Source organism: Sapajus apella, unplaced genomic scaffold (assembly GCF_009761245.1).
Source record: "Sapajus apella isolate SASKATOON/1434 unplaced genomic scaffold, GSC_monkey_1.0 scaffold82, whole genome shotgun sequence".
NCBI classification, from domain to species: Eukaryota; Metazoa; Chordata; class Mammalia; order Primates; family Cebidae; genus Sapajus; species Sapajus apella.
In genome coordinates this window covers 8,306,091-8,325,684 of record NW_022437022.1, presented here as the reverse complement: position 1 = coordinate 8,325,684, position 19,594 = coordinate 8,306,091, and the positions used below count along the sequence as shown (strand labels likewise).

Genomic DNA, 19,594 nt, shown 5'->3' with positions numbered 1-19,594 from the left:
AAGACTCCTGCAGGAGTCATCTAAGCCCAGGGACATAATTGAATCTGGAGATTCTTGGGGCCTTGTTGTAAAAAAAGACTTGAAATACACATAGGAAGAAAGGCACAAAAATAAATGTTCACTTGTCTCTTAGAAAAAAAAAAAAAGAAAAATTAAAGGAAAACACAAAGCCTTCAACCCAGAAAAAACGAGCAGATTCTTGAAAATTGACAGAACAGAGATATAAAGCCCCAGAGATTGTAGTTAAGCCTTAGATTCTCAAAGACCAATCCCAACTTACGTTTTTCTACAACTTAGATGTTTTTTCCAGAACGTCCGTGATAAATTGCTGACACAGAATCTCTAGAGGTATGAAGTACACCCAGCCACCACCTCGGCCTCCCCAAATGTAGAGCTAATGTCGTGCACGGAATTTCTAGTGCTGAAGACAGATGTCAGAGTGGCAGTGCCTGCACGCGTGGAATTACGACACTGAACAAGCGGGGCCTAGACATATTTCCAGAAAGCCTGTTTTATGTCACCCCTAAAATCATCATTCTTTCAGAAAGTATTTATCAAGTCTCAGGTATTTTTCTAGTCTCTGGGGTTAAAGCAGGAGGCAGGACAGATGACTTTCCTTCCCTTGTGGAATTTGCACTGGTTGCGGTGACAGACAATAAAATAGTAGTTATGGCCGGATGCAGTTGCTCAGTGCTTGTAATCCCAGCACTGGGAGGCTGAGGACAGAGGATCACTCAAGTAAAGGAGTTTAAGACGAGCCTGGGAAACATAGCAAGACCCCATCTCTATAAAAAAATAAAAGAGTAGTTATGAGTGAAGGGATACAGGAAATGACCTGGGACATGGTATTTGAGGGATCCTGGCATTGATGAGTGAGTCAGGAGCTGAGTGGGCTGTGTCCTACTGGGTTTCCTCGAGTCACACACACAGGCACATTCTGTAGACTTGCGTGCGTGCTTCAGTCATGACTGAGATTCCTTTGATCCAGTGACTCCTAAATTAAATCATGTGAAACAGTGCTCAGAGCTCATCCATTCCTTTTTATTTGCTTGAACCCAAGCACACACCACTGTGGCTTCACTAAGGCTCGCTGGATCCGGGTGCCCTGCCTCCTGATTCAGTGAGTGCTTTAAGAAGGGGGTGATGTGGGGGACACAGCCTGGGGCCAGCCTCCTTTCCAGGGAGCTTGTGTTGCCAAGCTTTTCTGCCCCTGTTCACAGATGCCACCAACAAATGCTCAGAAACTTCTAGATGGTTTGGATTAAGAAACGCATCCTTTAGAATATAAACAGCCCTTTTGGATGGTAAAATCACTCACATGAATTATTTCATTGTGATTAAATGATTCCGCTTTTTTATTACCTGGCAAGGCCCTTAGAGCCTTGAGGCAATGAGATTTTCGTCAGCAAAACAAAGTAATCTGGAAGGATGGGGTCCTCACATTGAGGAGAGACCTGGGGCGTAGAGGGGGATGTGTGGAGGATTTGGGTGGTGAGGGAATGTGATAGCAGGTGGGGATGGGCAGCAAGGGAGAGGAATTCCATGGAGGAGGAACGTTGCCCCACAGTTTTGCCGTCACCCCGCTCTGCACATCATCTCCCCATCTGCCTGAAGACCCCATGCAGAGTACCCACAAAAGAACCCAGAGCCACCCTGGGAGTTCCCACCGCACAGGTCTCCCACCCTTTCCTCCACAGGCAAGCAGCTCTGCCAGGCAGGAGAGCCAGGCCCCCACCACGAGACCTGTGGCAATTTCAGGGGCTTTATAACATCCCAGACCTAAGTGGAGTGCACCTGGCTCTGTCAGGACTAGTTCAAGCAGGCCTGTCATCAGCAAGGGCCTTCCCAGGTCAGAAGCAGGTTCTCAGGGGAATCAGTGAGTCCGAAAACCCGTCACTCAGCCCAGGTTCTGGGGCTACCTGAAAGTCCACAGGAACCCAGGTGAGCACCTGTGTGTTGTGAGGCACAGTAGCACAGCCAGTTTGGTTTCAGCTGTTAGCAAACAGTGTCTATTTTGTACATTCCTAGAAACATTAAAATACCATGCCCATTTTGACAGTAGTAGAAGTAATTGCCTACTTCTGCTTAGAAAATGTAAAAGAGAAAAACAATGCTAAGCTTCTTTCTGTTTCAACCTCTAGGTCTAAAATGATTGCCTGTGGAGTCTGTCTGTCTTTTAGTTTATGGTAATGATCAGTGGTAGGGGCTAATTGATAGAACTTCCCTTAAAATCTACTGGTTGGTGTTTTACCAGATGAAATCTATGGGAACAGCTTGATTTCTACTGTGATCGACAGCTGCAACTGCTCAGACTCCAGTGACATTGAGCTGAGTGATGACTGGGCTGCCAAGAAATCTCCTAAAATCTCCAGAGCTAGCAAATCACCCAAACTCCCAAGGTAATCTCAGTCTTCAGGGGTGAGCGTCCTTTCTTGTGCTTCGGAACATGTGTGTTTGTGCCTGCAAACAGAATCCCATTGAAACTGAGCAGAAGAGTCAAGAGCAAGAGCATCCTCCCTGCCTTTTCTTCCAGAAGATTCTATCTGGAATAATTACAACTTCTATTTGTTTTTGTTTTTCCTTTGGGATAGACAAAGACACCCAGTAGAAGTTTGCTACACCCTCAGAACTTCTCTAGGGGTTAGCAATGATGGTGGGTGGCAGAGGCGTGGCCATACTTCCTGGCTAATGTGTTTTTTTCTTATAGTTTGAGAAAAGGAAGAAAAAGGTTCTCCAGTGGATGTAATGTGTTGAAGAGAATGCCAGATAAGATGCCTAGAATGCCATAATTGGGAAGCATCAACACATTGCATCCACTGTAGAATCATTTTCTTCACTAAGATTTCTAGTTTTAATTCTGTGATTTTTTTTTTCTGATGCCATGAAAAACTAAGGTTAAGTTACATACAGATACACTTATCCAAATCGTAAACACCTAGCTCAGTGTGCAAGAGCTATACCAGTGTCTTCCCCCAGTTCAAGATAAAGGAAAGTCCACTTACGCTCCTTCCATTTGATGCCCACTCCCTAGAAATAATCACTGTGCTGACTTCCATTATCAGCTTTGCTTGTTCTTCAACTTCATGTAAATACGGTCAAACAATCTGTTCTCTTTGTATCTGGCTTTTTTTTTTTCTTCTCTCAGTGTAATGATTTTGAGAGTCACGTTGTTGCGTCTATCAGTAGTGTGTTTTTCTTTATTGCTCCATGGTATTCCATTGTAATGATTATACTATACGATTTGTTTATTCTGTTTATCAATCAATGGATATTCGGTAGTTTCCGGTGTGAGGCTATTGTTAAATCCATTATCAACATTCTTACACAAGTCTTTTTGTGGACATGTGTGCTCATTTCTCTGGGGTATAAACCTAGGAAAGGAGCTGCAGGGACAAGTCAGATACATGCTCAACTCTATTAGAAACTACCAAGCAGTCTTCCAGGGTGACTGCACCAAGCGTGAATTCCTCGAGAGTCCCAGCTTCTTCCACCCTCACTGACAGCTTTGTTGTCATTTTTTAGAAATAATTTTACCTTGTTGTGGTAGGTGTAATGGCATCTCATTTTAATTTAATTCTAATGTCTCCAGTGATGGATACTGCTTAGTTTACATGTTTCCTGGCCACTTGGCTATCTTATTTTGTGAAGTGTCTTAAGGCTTTTGCCCAATCTATTATTGGGTTGTTTTTCTTGTACTGAGTTATAAGAGTTCTTCCTTTATTCTAGATTTGAATCCTTTATCAGATATATGTATGGCTGGACATATAGTCCAGCATGTCACATTCTTCTTTTGAGGTTAGTGCTATTTTGTGTCCTGTTCAAGATATCTTTGGTTACCCTGAGGTCACGAAGACCTTCTTTGATTCTCTTCCAGCAGCTTTCTAGTTTTAGCTTTCATGCTTATAGATTAATTTTTGTGTTTGGTATGAATTAGAGGTAAATGCTCATTTTTAAAATATGCAGATATCCAGTTACTCCAGCAATCTGATTAATGTCTTTTTTCATCTTTGTTCTAGAGCTTGTTGAAATTGCATGTAACGTTATGAATGTTCCTACAGTGCTTTTTTCCATTATGCAAGCAGAGAGGACATTTAATGCACGCAGCTAAATTTTTCACTTGTAAACATCCTCCTCAGTTGCCATCTTCCCGTGACTGGACCTCCTCCTGCTGTCCTTTCCCCATTTGGACCCAGCAGCCAGGCTAATTGTCCCAGATCGTAGCTTTAGTGAGCCCAATCTGCCACCCTCCCATTCCTCGGGATCCCAGAGTTTATCAGCAGGCTTGAAGGTGGTATATATGAGACTTAATGCATTTTTTCATAGGATGTTTTAAACCTTACCATACTCATTTTTATAACACTGTCTTTGGGGTAGACTGTCATTAAACCTAGGTGTCTCCATGCTATAAATAAAGGGACTGAGGAGCAGAGATACAACATCCGATCAAAAGGTAGCCAGAGGCTGGGCGCAGTGGCTCACACCTGTAATCCCAGTACTTTGGGAGGCCGGGATGGGCGGATCACAAGGTCAGGAGTTCGAGACCACCTTGACCAACAGGGTGAACCCCGTCTCTACTAAAAATACAAAAATTAGCTGGGCATGGTGACGCATGCCTGTAATCCCAGCTACTCAGGAGGCTGAGGCAGAAGAATTGCCTGAACCTGGGAGGTGGAGGTTGCAGTGAGCCAAGATCGTGCCACTGCACTCCAGCCTGGGCGACAGAGTGAGACTTTATCTCAAAAAAAAGTAGCTGAAAAACTTGATAATTTGATTTAAATACTGCAGATGGTGAAATGCTAGATAAATTTGTTGAAATTCACACTGTGCAGAAGAAATTTTAAAAATCACTGGCCTTGGGTAAGAAATGACATGTTCCACCTGCCATTTTCCCAGGACAGATTGCGCAGGCCTCTGGCAGAAGGCCACACTTGCTCCAACGCAGCAGAGGGTGAAAGACAGTTAATTCTTTAAGTTCCTTACAAATGGATCGCTGGATCTCATTTCAGTATATACTCAGTATATTTCAAGATGAGGTCTTGCTCTGTTGCCCAGGCTCAAGTGGAATGATGCAGTTATAGCTCACTGCAGCCTTGAACTCCTGGGCTCAAGCAGTCTTCCTGCTGGGGCTACAGGCATGTGCCACCACACCCAGTTTCTCAATCTGTTTTAAAATGTGTATTATTCAATGTATAGTTGCCATTCTTTCCTCATATTCGTAAAGCAAAAGCAAGGGAGAGCTTTGTTAAATTAACGCACTGGCTGCAGGGTGAGAGCCCAGCACCCAGGCTGGCTGTCCAGAAGAGGAAAAGGAGTGCTGGAGTCAGGGCCATGCTCACCTTTCCCGACATGGGTGCCTGACCCCTCCTGGCCTTGCCTCCCCAGGATCAGCATTGAGGCCCGCAAGTCCCCCAAGCTGCCCCGGGCTGCTCAGGAGCTCTCCCGGTCCCCGCGGTTGCCCCTGCGCAAGCCCTCTGTGGGCTCGCCCAGCCTGACTCGGAGAGAGTTTCCTTTTGAAGACATCACTCAGGTAGGAGCCCGAAGCTGCCCTGCCTCACTCTCCTCCTCCTGGGGGCAATGCCTGGAGGGCCCCTTTCTACCCACAACCTGCCCTGCTCACTGCCACCACAGGCCTCTGAGCTCTGCTCCACATCCTGCAGGCCGCCCACTACCTCAGGAGCTGCCCTCAAGTGGAGCTCTGGCTCCTCCGCCTGTGCCCCTCAGTTGGTTTTGATCTTGCAGTGACTGTGGGAGAGAACCTCCCACTTCCATCACAGCTGCCACAGTCCAGCCCTACCTGCCTTTCCCTCCTGGCCTCTCAGTGCCCCCTCACCGTCCAGGTGCTGCAGCCACACCTGCTTCTCACCTGCCCCAAGTCTTGCCCTGCCTAGATTGTCACCACCCCACCTCCTCATCCTTGTTTTTGCCCCATGCTTTGAGATAGAACTCCACCACCACCTCTGCAGTGAAGGCCTCCTGCCCTGGCTCAGCCAGGAGGGGCCAACACACCTGGCGTAGAACTCCCTTATGACATTGCTCAGTGACTTCTTTATATATAGGTCATTATAAGCCTTATCTCCTCCATCAGGTTATAAGCTCCTTGCAGGGCTATATTTTGTCCATCTTTCTTTTTGCCCTTCCATACATACACATGCATGCACGTGCATGCACACGCATATATACCTTGGGCGTAATAACTTCTTAAATTTTTTTAAATTTAATTGAATGAGAAAACAGATGATGGGTAGTTTCAGGACATAATGGTATCAATGCAACTGATGTTTTCAGGAGAAATATCAAGGATAAAAGTGGGTTCAGAGTTAGATCCCTTTCTAGGCCTCTTTAAATCACACACCTGTGGACATACTGGGACACAGCCCCACCTTGCCCCAGCTCTATGCACCCCCACTCCCTGCTGCCTGCCTGACCGCCCTGGTTAGCTTCTGATCTTGCAAATGGCAGATGAGGTAGGGAAGGGTGTTTCTGGCAGTGCACATTCGTGGCTTGTTAAGCAATAAAATATTAACATTCTTACTAAGTGACCAATGGAAAATATGGAAATAGATTGTGATTCTTCTTTGTTCTTTTCTTCCCCCCTACCACAGCACAACTATCTTGCTCAGGTCACGTCTAATATCTGGGGAACCAAATTTAAGATTGTGGGCTTGGCTGCTTTCCTGCCAACCAACCTCGGTGCAGGTAAAAATCACGTTCTGTTCTGTCGTTGTCCTAGTTGGAACAAATGAAAACGTCCAGTTTCAACCTTCAGTGGTTCAAAGTAGAAGGTGAGCTTTTAAGACAGCAAAAGATTAGTATGTATTTTACCTCCAAACCTTAACTTCAGCCACAATGATTTCACAAAAATTAGAATTCTCACTCAAAGTGGCTTTTGCCAGTGGCATTTTATTTTGTTTTTTAAAAATCTTTTTTATATTTTTGAGACAGTGTCTCACCCAGGCTGGAGTGCAGTGACACAATCACAGCTCACTACAGCCTTGACCTGGGATCAAGTGACCCTCCTACCTCAGCCCCCAAAGTAGCTGGAACTATAGGTTTGTGCTACTACACTTGGCTAATTTTTGTATTGTTTGTAGAGACAGGGTTTTACCATGTTGTCCATACTGGTCTCAAACTGAGCTCAAGCAATTTGCACACCTCAACCTCCCAAAATGCTGGGATTACATGTGTGAGCTACCGCGCCTGGTCACCAGTGACATTTTCATTTTTTGATATAAGCCCTGACTTATAAAAACAATAGAAATAGGCCAGGCGTGGTGGTTCACACCTGTAATCCCAGCACTTTGGAAGGCCGAGGCGAGCAGATCACAAGGTCAAGAGATCAAGACCTTCCTGGCCAACATTGTGAAGCCCCGTCTCTACTAAAAATACTAAAAAAGAGCTGGGCATGGTGGCGGGCGCCTGTAGTCCCAGCTACTCGGTAGACTGAGGCAGGAGAAGCACTTGAACCCGGAAGGTGGTGGTTGCATTGAGCTGAGATCACGCCATTATACTCCAGCCTGGTGACAGAGCGAGACTCTGTCTCACCAAAAAACAAAACTAAACTAAACAAAAAACAATAGAAATATAAAAATGATAGAAATAGCAAAAATTTGTATCACTGCCCTCATCGATTTCTAGGTACTTTGACTTCTAAGCCTTTTACTGTTTGCAGATTCTTGGTCAACTCAAGGTAGAAAAGAAGGCATTAGAGACTATAAGATGTTAGCTGACTGTTGATACAATTCTTAGTGGTAAATTTTTATAAATTTCATTTCTCAATACCAGATACATATCCTGTCCATGACAAGTTTGAAACATGGAGGAAAACTGAGCAACGGGAGTGAAAGCTGGGCCAGAACACAAACATGTGTTCTGATCTGCACTCCTGCCCAAACGAGTTGCAGTACCTTGTCATATTTACTCAGAGACAGTGATGACATGAAAATGGCAGAAGGTCCCTCCAGAGCAGCTTCTTTCTGTTGGGGAGGTCCCTGTGTGAGTTGAGGAGCTGTGTTGCTCCCCGCCTCTTCCCCGGTTGCTGAATCATTGTGCGCCATACGCGCTCTCTCTGCAAGGCTAGTTCAGCCAGGGGGCTGCGGCCCTCCATTTCGAACATGCTCTGCGTAACCTACTAAAAATGGTTTTTGAGAAATTCTGAATCTGTATATGAGTTGCTTCATACAACTCATACACAGATCCTTTAAAATAAATTATTCTTACAGATCAGATGTTAGACCTATTGCTATGCGGCATTCTCAGAGATTTTTTAAATAGCACTGCATTTGAGTTTTTCATTTGACATTTCTGAGCTCAAAGAAAAAGAAGAATAAAAGTAAAACATAAAACTGACTTAGGGAATCACAATAGACCATCCCCGTACATAATACAAATTTCTCATAATATTTTCAACAACCCGGAAACTCTCTGATGACCACAATGCCTGTTGTTCAGTTACTCATTAGTGCCCTATTGATAGATAAGGTTGATTTTTAATAACCACTGTTTGACTCTTATGATTATTCCCACATCAGTAAGCTGAGAACTTAGCCATCTGCCTATGGTAAATATTGAAAAAGGGAATGGAACTGAGAATTTACTTAATGGGTCTTTTCATTCTTGGATGTTGAGTAGGTCCACAAATAAGCCAGTAAAGATCTTAAAATAAGAGCGTGTGAGAGACTTTGAGACACACGCAGGCCTTTTTTGGGGGTGCGGGGAGATAGGGTCTGGCTCTTCACCTATGCCAGAGTGCAGTGGTACCATCACAGCCTGCTGCAGCCTCAAGCGCCTGCGCTTAAGTGATTCTCCCACCTCAGCCTGTACTAACTAGGACTGTCGACAAGGCACATGCCACTATGCCCAGCTCATTTTTAAAATTTTTGGTAGAGAAAGGACCTCAATATTTTGCCCAGGCTGCTCTTGAACTCCTGGCCTCAAGCGATCCCTCCATCTTGGCCTCTCAAAGTGCTGGGATTACAGGTGTGAGCTACCATGCCCAGCCTGACCTTTTTAAAAGAGTGTATTGGTCCATAGAGCTACTTTGTCAAGCTAAAAGAATTGTCCACTTGATTCTATTAATACTAGAGAACAAAAATCTCTTGGATTCTAGAAGGTAGGTGGTACCCCATTAAATGGTCTTTTCAAAAACAATATATGACACTCCAATGAACTTAAAAAGTAAGTGCTATTCCCCACGTTGGATAATTTGTTTCCTTCAGTTAGATCTGGCTCATGAAATGTTTTTATTTTGAATTTTTGTCATTTTAACAATACACAGTAGATTCTACAAAATTCAAAAGATTCAGAGGTTTATACAGTAAAAAAATCTCTCTCATTCTCACCATCAGCCACCTAGTTTTCTTTCCTGGAGATAACTGATGTGATTTTTTTAAATCCCTCCTAGAATGTTTTTTTTTAATTGCTTTGTCAATGTGAACAACAAAGAATAGCACTTAAGTCATATGGAACCACACAGAATTTTTAAACCAAAATTCATATTCTCTTTCCTTTGTGGGGAAGAGAGAGAAACACATGCGTAGGGCCTTTCCTACTGTTGGGTAGGAAAAGTCATCTTAGCCCATACCAGTCCCAGGGCCAGTCCTGCAAAGATGCTTCGACAAAGGCGGCCTGCTATGCCGCGGTCGTGCTACAGGTCAGCCACTAGGTGTCAAGGTGACCACCGTGGAGCTAGAATAAAGAAGCTGTGTGCTACCTGTCTCACAGGAAAGACTCTTGAACACAAAAGCAAATTCACAGGGCAGTTTCATCCCAACTTTACTGTGAAACTTAAATTCAGATTCATTATATTTAAACGTATTTTTCTTCCTCTAAATATTTTAGTTGCAATCTAGGCCTTCTCCTAAATGTCCCTGTTAATCAAATTAAATCTTGAGGTTTAAAAAAACAACTGTGTGGAAATTCCCTATAAATCTCTATCCTGATGATCAGATTAAAATTGAAAGCCAGTAAGCCAAGGTTCCAGCTGAAACGAAGGCTGCGTTTTATTCCGACATGACACCATGCCACCCTCATCTCAACGTTGCTTTCACACGGTTTCTTGGTTGCCCAAGCTTCCCTTCTTTGGCACGCCGGTTGCCACAACTGTTTCCATTCAGTCATCCTTCTGATTGCAAATGAGGTTTTTAAAAAATATATTTTTATATTCTAGCTCATTCTAAAAGAAATGATTTGTGTCTAAAAAAAATTTTTTTTTTTGAAGACGGGGTTTCACCACGTTAGTCAGACTGGTCTTGAACTCCCGACCTCAGGTGATTCGCCCGCCTTGGCCTCCAAAGTGCTTTGGTTACAGGCATGAGCCACCACACCCGGCAAATTTTTTTTTTTTTTTAACATTTGAAATTTGTAGTTCTGTAGACAAACCATTGGCAAGGAGGCCAAGCTAGACCAGGAAGATGCTGTTACTGAATCCCGAACCATGGCTAGTATGGCCGCGTTGAGTACCAGGGAGAAATGGAGAGCCCCTCTGAGCCTCTGGGCCCTGCCTGCACACATCTGCCTTCTGATGGCAGGGAAACTGCAGCCCTCTCTTCCCATGACTCTGTTGACACTTTGGCTCTGCTCTGGTGTGTCTCTGTTAATTGTGCCCTTCTTTTTCCCCACCAGTAATCTATAAAACCAGCCTCCTGCATCTCCAGCCGCGGCAGATGACCATTTATCTCCCAGAAGTTCGGAAAATTTCCATGGACTATATTAATTTACCTGTCTTCAACCCAAATGTTTTCAGTGAAGATGAAGATGATTTACCAGGTGTGTTCACATGTATCAGCTTGTTTGTCACGATCCCGCTATCAGTGGATCGTGCTGGTGGGGGCAGAGTGGTAAGTTGTTGAGGATTTCCGTCTGCTCCCTGGGTTTGGAAAAAGTATTCCTGCCTCAGTAAGGTTGGTAGATGTGCTGGTGGGTCCCAGGAGAAAAGTCATGGATTGGCACCAGCGTTGGAAGGAGGGAGTCCCAGTTCTCACATCTGACTTTATCCTCATAGCTGTCCTCTTAGTTATGTGTCTGGATTAAGATAAGTTTGCAGAACTGATCAGAACTAAATAAAATCAAAACTGACCAATCTCATTGATCTAGGCCAGGCTTCATCCTTTCAACCCTGCTGAGATAGTGTCTCACTCCAGCATTCCCGTGGTACCCACAGAACCCAGTTTCTCAAATCTGCCCTGTGTCCAAGACACAAAACCCTTTACCTGTAACCACCTCTCTTCCTCCGTAATGTGCATGTCTCAGTGCACAGGGACCTGGCCTGCGTTCAAGATAAAATCTGGTATACGATTTTTAAATTCCAGTTTTCAAATGGTAAATATTGATATCTATAGCATCTTAAGTTAATATGTTTCCCAGCAGGGCTGGTGGGGGGGCGGATTTTATTTCAATTAGTAGATTGTAGTGACTTCCAAATTAGTCTGCCAGTTAGCTGTGTGTCACTATTTTCAATTGCTATAGGGTACTTGAAAATAACTTGTTTTTCTAAGTAAAAGTCCACCTGAGATTTTCTAGATACACAGACTCCTCTACTTCCAACCAAGCAGAGCTCTGGAAGTCCCTGGTTTCTAAGCTAGGAGAACCCTGACATGGACCACGACTTCTCCAGTATCTGGATGTTTGTGGCCAGAGGGACTGGTCCTCACAGTGGACATGGAGGGCCACACATTCCAGCTCAGGCCCTGCCCCTCACTTGGGCTCTGAACTTGAGGGAGTTGTTTACCTCTCTCACAGCCCAGTCTTTTTACCTGAATAAAATGATTTCTACTGTACTTTCCAACAGTGGCCATCTTGGTTCTCTGATGGTACACCTCTCCTGCATGGGTGAGCAAATGTCCTAGGCTTATGTGGTCCTAATAGGCCAATTTACAACCACATAAATACCTGTAATTTGGTGAAGCCTCCCATACCTGAGCTTTCTCGTGCATCCCCTGCTATTTCAGAATCTCGGAATTAGAAGTGCTTTTAAACTCTCCCCCAACGCTTTCCCTGTTCTCCCAAAATGTGACTAACACAGCTTTCTCCAAAGTTTAGCGGATGCCACTGTCGTTATTGTCTGTGCTTCCCAATGAGAGCAGGGAACATATTGTCTCAGGGATTACATTTAATGATGGTGACTCAGCAAAGAGACTCTTCTTCCTTAAAGGGGAAGATGCCTGCCGTCAGTGTTTCATACAGATGAGAGAGAACTTCTGGAAGAGGGATCTGAACAGGAGTGATAGAAAACCTGAGACAGACCCAAATTTGTGCGGCCAAAGGAGAGTTATATGTCTCACTAGGTGACCCCAAGGAAGGGCCAGCTCAGCTTGTGACAAACTAACTGGCTTGATACTGTAGTTCTTTTGATGGGAAGAAAACTAGCTTTCACAGTTCATCTGTTAAGTCACACTTCCTAATCATAGACTAGCTGCCACCTAGTACTTACACCATGCCTCCGATTTCTGGATCGGTGGCAGTTTTTTCTGAGCAAAAAGCCACAGAGTAGCACAAAGGGCCTAGAGGAGCCAATGGCAGAGTGCTCAATGGGCACTTTAAACAGGGCAGTGCAGACAGTGGCTCTGAGCACCTGTCTGTAGATTGCTGTTCAGACGCACGCTCTGTTAAACTCCCACTGTGTACAAGGAGGATATATTCACAGGGTTTAATTCAGTGTGGCTCTACCTTACATACTGTTTGAATGCTAAAAACCAGATAAAGGCCGGGCGCGGCGGCTCACACCTGTAGTCCCAGCACTTTGGGAGGCTGAGGCGAGTGGATCACCTAAGTCAGGAGTTCGGGACCAGCCTGGCCAACATGGCAAAACCCCGTCTCTACTAAAAATTCAAAAATTAGCTGGACGTCATGGCACATGTCTGTAATCCCAGCTACTGGGGAGGCTGAGGCAGGAGAATCACTTGAATCCAGGAGGTGGAGGTTGCAATGAGGCAAGATCGAACCACTGTACTCCAGCCTGGGCAACAGAGCAAGACTCTGTCTCAAAAAAAAAAAAAAATTAGGAAATGATTCTTCATGTCATACTCAGATTCACTAGAAGATTCTTTTCATTGTTTTTTCTACTACATTTTACATTGTTCTATTTACAGAAACCTAATGTACAGACATTTCTTACACACATCTGTTGCATGATACTTTCCACGTTATCCATCCCATAATCATGGATAGACCTATTCAGAGACCTAGGCACTGTGAGTCCTCAGTAGAGGTTCTCCCTGTACCATTACCCTCTTCTTGCCTAAAAGGATGTGTATTTTATAAATATAATCAGTAAAAAGCTTCTTCAGCCATGTAATTATCTGTGATGGTGCCATTGAGGCGTTGGTGTCAAGTTCAGAAGGTTCAAAAGTGAGTTTGTTGGAAAGCTCTGACAGTACCTTAGATAACAGACCGCAGCAGGCTACCCTGCAGCACCCAGCTTACTTGTGTGAGAAGGCCAGCTTTCCCCAAGCAGACATGTCTCAGTCTCTGGCAACTGCATTTTGTATACAGAAGGAGAGTGGATGAGTCCCAGATGTATTGCTTATCCTGACCCGGTTTAATGGCAGTGTTTTTGTAAGCAGTTCCTTTTTCTAATTTTCTTCCAGTGACAGGAGCATCTGGTGTCCCTGAGAACAGCCCACCCTGTACCGTGAACATCCCTATTGCACCGATCCACAGCTCGGCTCAGGCTATGTCCCCCACGCAGAGCATAGGGCTGGTGCAGTCCCTACTGGCCAATCAGAACGTGCAGCTAGATGTCCTGACCAACCAGACGACAGCTGTAGGGGCAGCAGAACATGCAGGTGACAGTGCCACCCAGTACCCAGTCTCCAACCGGTACTCCAACCCTGGACAGGTGATTTTCGGAAGCGTGGAGATGAGCCGCATCATTCAGAACCCCCCTCCACTGTCCCTGCCTCCCCCACCGCCGCAGGGGCCCATGCAACTGTCCACGGTGGGCCATGGAGACCGAGACCACGAACACCTGCAGAAGTCAGCCAAGGCCCTGCGGCCGCCACCGCAGCTGGCGGCTGAGGGGGACGCAGTGGTCTTTAGTGCCCCCCAGGAGGTCCAGGTGACAAAGATGAACCCTCCACCCCCGTACCCAGGAACCATCCCTGCCGCCCCCACCACAGCAGCACCCCCACCTCCTCTACCGCCCCCACAGCCCCCAGTGGATGTGTGCTTGAAGAAGGGCGACTTCTCCCTCTACCCCACATCAGTGCACTACCAGACGCCCCTGGGCTATGAGAGGATCACCACCTTCGACAGCAGCGGCAACGTGGAGGAGGTGTGCCGGCCTCGCACCCGGATGCTGTGCTCCCAGAACACCTACACCCTCCCGGGGCCGGGCAGCTCCGCCACCTTGAGGCTCACAGCCACTGAGAAGAAGGTCCCCCAGCCCTGCACTAGTGCCACCCTGAACCGCCTGACCGTCCCTCGCTACTCCATCCCCACCGGAGACCCACCCCCATATCCCGAAATTGCCAACCAGCTTGCCCAGGGGCGTGGGGCTGCCCAGAGGTCCGACAATAGCCTCATCCACGCTACCCTGCGGAGGAACAACCGTGAGGCTGCACTCAAGATGGCCCAGCTGGCCGACAGCCCGCGGGCCCCCCTGCAGCCCCTGGCCAAGCCCAAGGGCGGGTCCGGGGGGGTGGTGACACAGCTCCCAGCTCGGCCCCCACCTGCCCTGTACACCTGCAGCCAGTGCAGTGGCACAGGGCCTGGCTCGCAGCCCGGGGCTGCCTTGGCCCATACTGCCAGCGCCTCCCCGTTGGCCTCGCAGTCCTCCTACAGCCTCCTGAGCCCGCCCGACAGCACCCGCGACCGCACCGACTACGTCAACTCTGCCTTCACAGAGGACGAGGCCCTGTCCCAGCACTGTCCACTTGAGAAGCCCCTGAGGCACCCCCCCCCTGCCTGAAGCTGCTGTCACCCTGAAACGGCCACCCCCTTACCAGTGGGACTCGATGCTGGGTGAGGACGTTTGGGTTCCTCAAGAAAGGACAGCACAGACTTCAGGGCCCAACCCCTTAAAACTGTCCCCTCTGATGCTGAGTCAAGGCCAGCACCTGGACGTGTCTCGAGTGCCCTTCATCTCCCCCAAGTCTCCCACCAGCCCCACTGCCACTTTCCAAACAGGCTATGGGATGGGAGTGCCGTATCCAGGAAGCTATAACAACCCCCCTTTGCCCGGAGTGCAGGCTCCCTGCTCTCCCAAAGACGCCCTGTCCCCAACACAGTTTGCACAACAGGAGCCTTCTGTGGTCCTTCAGCCGGTGTACCCACCCAGCCTCTCCTATTGCACCCTGCCCCCCATGTACCCAGGAAGCAGCACGTGCTCTAGTTTACAGCTGCCACCTGTCGCCTTGCACCCATGGAGTTCCTACAGCGCCTGCCCACCCGTGCAGAACCTCCAGGGCACACTCCCCCCAAAGCCACACTTGGTGGTGGAGAAGCCCCTTGTGTCCCCACCACCTGCTGACCTCCAGAGCCACATGGGCACAGAGGTGATGGTAGAGACCACGGACAACTTCCAGGAAGTCCTCTCCCTGACTGAAAGCCCAGTCCCCCAGCGGACAGAAAAATTTGGAAAGAAGAACCGGAAGCGCCTGGACAGCCGAGCAGAGGAAGGAAGTGTACAGGCCATCACTGAGGGCAAAGTGAAGAAGGAGGCTAGGACTTTGAGTGACTTTAATTCCCTTATCTCCAGCCCACACCTGGGGAGAGAGAAGAAAAAAGTGAAGAGTCAGAAAGACCAAATGAAGTCGAAGAAGTTGAATAAGACAAACGAGTTCCAGGACAGCTCCGAGAGCGAGCCCGAGCTGTTCATCAGCGGGGATGAGCTCATGAACCAGAGCCAGGGCAGCAGGAAGGGCTGGAAGAGCAAGCGTGCCCCGAGGGCTGCCGGTGAGCTGGAGGAGGCCAAGTGCCGGCGGGCCAGTGAGAAGGAGGACGGGCGGCTGGGCAGCCAAGGCTTCGTGTATGTGATGGCCAACAAGCAGCCGCTGTGGAACGAGGCCACCCAGGTCTACCAGCTGGACTTCGGGGGGCGGGTGACCCAGGAGTCCGCCAAGAACTTCCAGATCGAGTTAGAGGGGCGGCAGGTAAGACAGACCTCAGACCGGGTGGCACTGTGGGCCCAGGAGGTGAGGGCCATCAGTGCTTCAGCCTTCAAGGAGCGTTTTTCAAAAGGCCAGATGGGAATTGTGGTAAACAATGAATACCTCTTAGGTGGAGCTCATGGGTTATGATTTTTAGTGTGCCCACGGCTGTCTTGTATTTTTAATGTAAGTCATGCACAGATTGAGAGTATTTAAAGTCAAATGGTTGTACGAGACCTGTGAAGAAATTGAGCTGGCTCCACCCGCCCCGCCACTCACCTTGCCTGCTCTCCCAGAGGCGGCTACTTCCAACTCTGGGTTTCTCTGGGGTTTGCCATCATACTTGTTTTTGAGAAACAGGGTCTTGATCTGTCACCCAGGCTGGAGTGCAGTGGCACAATCACAACCTCCTGGGCTCAAGCAGTCCTCCTGTCTCAGCCTCCCAGGCTGCTGAGATATCAGGTGTGTACCACTACAGCTAATTTTATTTATATATATATATTTTTTAGAGATGGGGGTCTCACTATGTTGCCCAAGCTGGTCTCAAATTCCTGGGATCCTGGCAATCCTCCTGCCTCAGCCTCTCATAAAGTTGGGATTACAGGTGTGAGCCACCGCGCCTGGCCTACCATCATATTTGTAAAGAATGTTTCTACTTGTCATTGACTTTTCTCTTTTTGGCATCAGATGGGGACTTCCTAAGGAGTGCGAGGGTTAGTTTTGCTCACCCTATGCACACAAACACACAAAAGTAGGAACCTTTTCCTTCTCCATTAAATCAGTGGTCACTGGCTACCTTGTTATGCCAGTCAGTTGGACCCATATATTATGGCTTAGCTACATTTCCTTTTTTGCATACTTTTCTTGCCCTGGACATACTAACTGCCTGTTTCCTGACTGTTTGCTCATTTGCGTACTTCTCTGTATAGGGAAGTCATTCCCAAGTTCTCAGAGCAGATAAATCCTCCCAGTGCAGCGGAACACTTTGGGTCCTGAGCTCTTCCTCCTCCAGCCCAGAAGGCTTGCTCTGTCCTGCTGCCAGCTCCCCTCCTTTACCATCCTGCAAATTCCTTTCCCCTCTCTATTTAAATTCATATTTTCATTAATTCACTCAATAAATGTTATTGGGAACCTGCTGTGTGTCTGGCGATACTCTAAGCCCAGGGGTTGGCAAACTGGCCCTTGGGCCAATCTGGCCAGCCGCCGCTTTTTGTAAACAAAGTTTGATTGCAACACAGCAACACTCATTCACCTAAGTATCATCCTGGCTGTTTTGGCCGGACAGCAGCAGAGCTGAGGATTGTGGTAAAAACCATATGACCCACAAAGCCTAAAATACTACTTATTATCAGCTGCTCAGAAAGTTTGTCGACCCCTACTATAGTACTGGGGTCAGGGCAGTGAGGAGGACAGAGTCCCCGCCGCTGTGGAGCACACAGAGGTGGGGGGACCAGAGGCGATGAGTGTGGCCCGTGTGCTAGGGCATGGCGCCTGTCTGTTGGGATATGGGCACAGGAGCTGGTGAGGAGGTGGCTGCAGGTCCCTCCCCAGGCAGCAGTGTTGCACGGCGGCCGTGCCGCTTCTCTTCTGGAGCCTCTGGCCTGCTGGAGCTTCTTTCTGCTTTTCTTCCTCCTTTCCACTCCCCAGGTGAAGAAACCACTTCATTTGGCCTGTAGCATTCCCCACATTCTTTTGTTTTTCTTTTAAATTCAGGGGGTACATGTGCTTGTTACATGGACCTTACATGCGTAATGCGGGGTGGCCTTCTAGTGCGCCCATCACCCAAACGTTGGATGTTGTGCCCCACAGGTAACTTTTCATGGAAGGAGCTGGAGGCCATTGTCCCCACTTTCTGAACCTTGCTCATTGTCTCCATTGTGTTACCACATTCCTTATTTCCTACAAACTTGGAGTTCGATCTAGAAGCTTCACCAGCTTCAGAGTCACTTTCGTTAGCAAAAGCATCCCATAGACTGTGCTGTCTGCTTCCGTCAGAGCCGTGCAGACCCAGCTGTCGTCTTGCCCACCTTGTTCTTTAGTGTCTTTGCTTCCCCTGCCCTCCTCCAGGTGATGCAGTTTGGACGGATTGATGGCAACGCATACATTCTAGACTTCCAGTACCCATTCTCAGCCGTGCAGGCCTTCGCAGTCGCCCTGGCCAACGTGACTCAGCGCCTCAAATGAACAGACAGTTGTGGGGAGGAGAGAGATACAGAGAGCCTTTGGAAGAGGTCTTCGGAGATGCCAGAGGAGCCCTCAGGGGGCCGGATGCCTGGGAGGACCAGAAGCCAACAGCGAAACTGGAAGAGCCCAGCAGGCCCAGGAGAGGACGCTGACCTGTGGTCGTCGCTTAATTGGTTGGGCTTTATTACCTTTTATTGTCTGTTCTTTTTTTCTTGTTTCATTTCAGTGGCATTTGGAAGTAAAGAGTGCCAGACACCTGATATTCCTTCAGGAAATGTAGCTTGGCTGTGGTAATGCTCCACTGGGCCCTTCAGAATGAAGACAGACTGCCTTATAGCCTGCTATTCTTTTAGACATAGGGAGGATGCATTATTGTGCATTCTGTACGACATTTAGCCTTTGTTACTCCTCTGACGTCACCACTAGTGTAAAAGCAAAAAGCTTTTACAAAACACAGCCAAAAATCCTGAAGATACAGGTTCTTAGGGGACAGGGTGGGGATGGCATTTAATTTATGCTAATTATGTTACTCCCCAAAAGGTGACTTAATTAACAAAGGGCGTTTGGGCAGATGCACTGGGTTGGACTGACAAAGTAGGCTCTTAACGGGGGTTCTCACCAGGTAGAAATGAGATTTGTTCATTGAGGATGTTGGGGAGAGGACGAAGGTGAAGAAGACACTGTACATGTGCACAGGTTCACATCCCTCTGCAGACAGCGGTGTGACTCAGCGTGTGACCCGTAGCAGTGGTACAAGGGCTATGCTCCTCTTCTGAGGTTGTTATACATTGAAAGACTCCACTAGTTTCATCATCTGTCAAAGTTACATAGGATCAGTGATGATCATTCAGTATGACTGGTTTTGGGAAAAGGTAAGAGACAAAAATGGGAAGATCCTGGCCTGTGGTCGTGGTAGCAGTTTTCTCAAATAATGTGGTGGGAGTCACTAGATCCCCACATGCTGAGAAGGCCTCTACTCTGTCTGCCCCTTTTATTTTTTAATCTGGAACACATTTCTGTAAACATGATCTTTCCCGTTAGATATCCTGTTCTAGGCCTTCCTATTCTAAAAGTGTGGACGACGCTTGATTGGAAACCCCTCCTTTTGTCCTCTTGGCTACGTTAAAATTCAGTTGACCACAAATGCTTTCTATCAAATTAGAAATGTAACAAAAACAAATTTTAAGAATTCACCAGGGTATTGGCCAGGCGCAGTGGCTCAAGCCTGTAATCCCAGCACTTTGGGAGGCCAAGGCGGATGGATCACGAGGTCAAGATATCGAGACCATCCTGGTCAACATGGTGAAACCCCATCTCTACTAAAA

At 47.4% G+C, this 19,594-nt stretch overlaps 1 protein-coding gene across 1 annotated transcript in view; it reads left to right on the top strand.

Moving 5' to 3' along the window:
• The window catches only part of TULP4 (TUB like protein 4), a 277,124-nt gene that overhangs the window by 257,209 nt on the left and 321 nt on the right, over positions 1 to 19,594 (top strand). The window contains 7 exon segments of the mRNA XM_032253194.1: positions 2,255 to 2,399; positions 5,383 to 5,527; positions 6,603 to 6,696; positions 10,621 to 10,764; positions 13,584 to 14,890; positions 14,892 to 16,088; positions 18,153 to 19,467. Coding sequence (XP_032109085.1) covers positions 2,255 to 2,399; positions 5,383 to 5,527; positions 6,603 to 6,696; positions 10,621 to 10,764; positions 13,584 to 14,890; positions 14,892 to 16,088; positions 18,153 to 18,269 — 3,149 coding nt within the window. The 3' untranslated portion in view covers positions 18,270 to 19,467.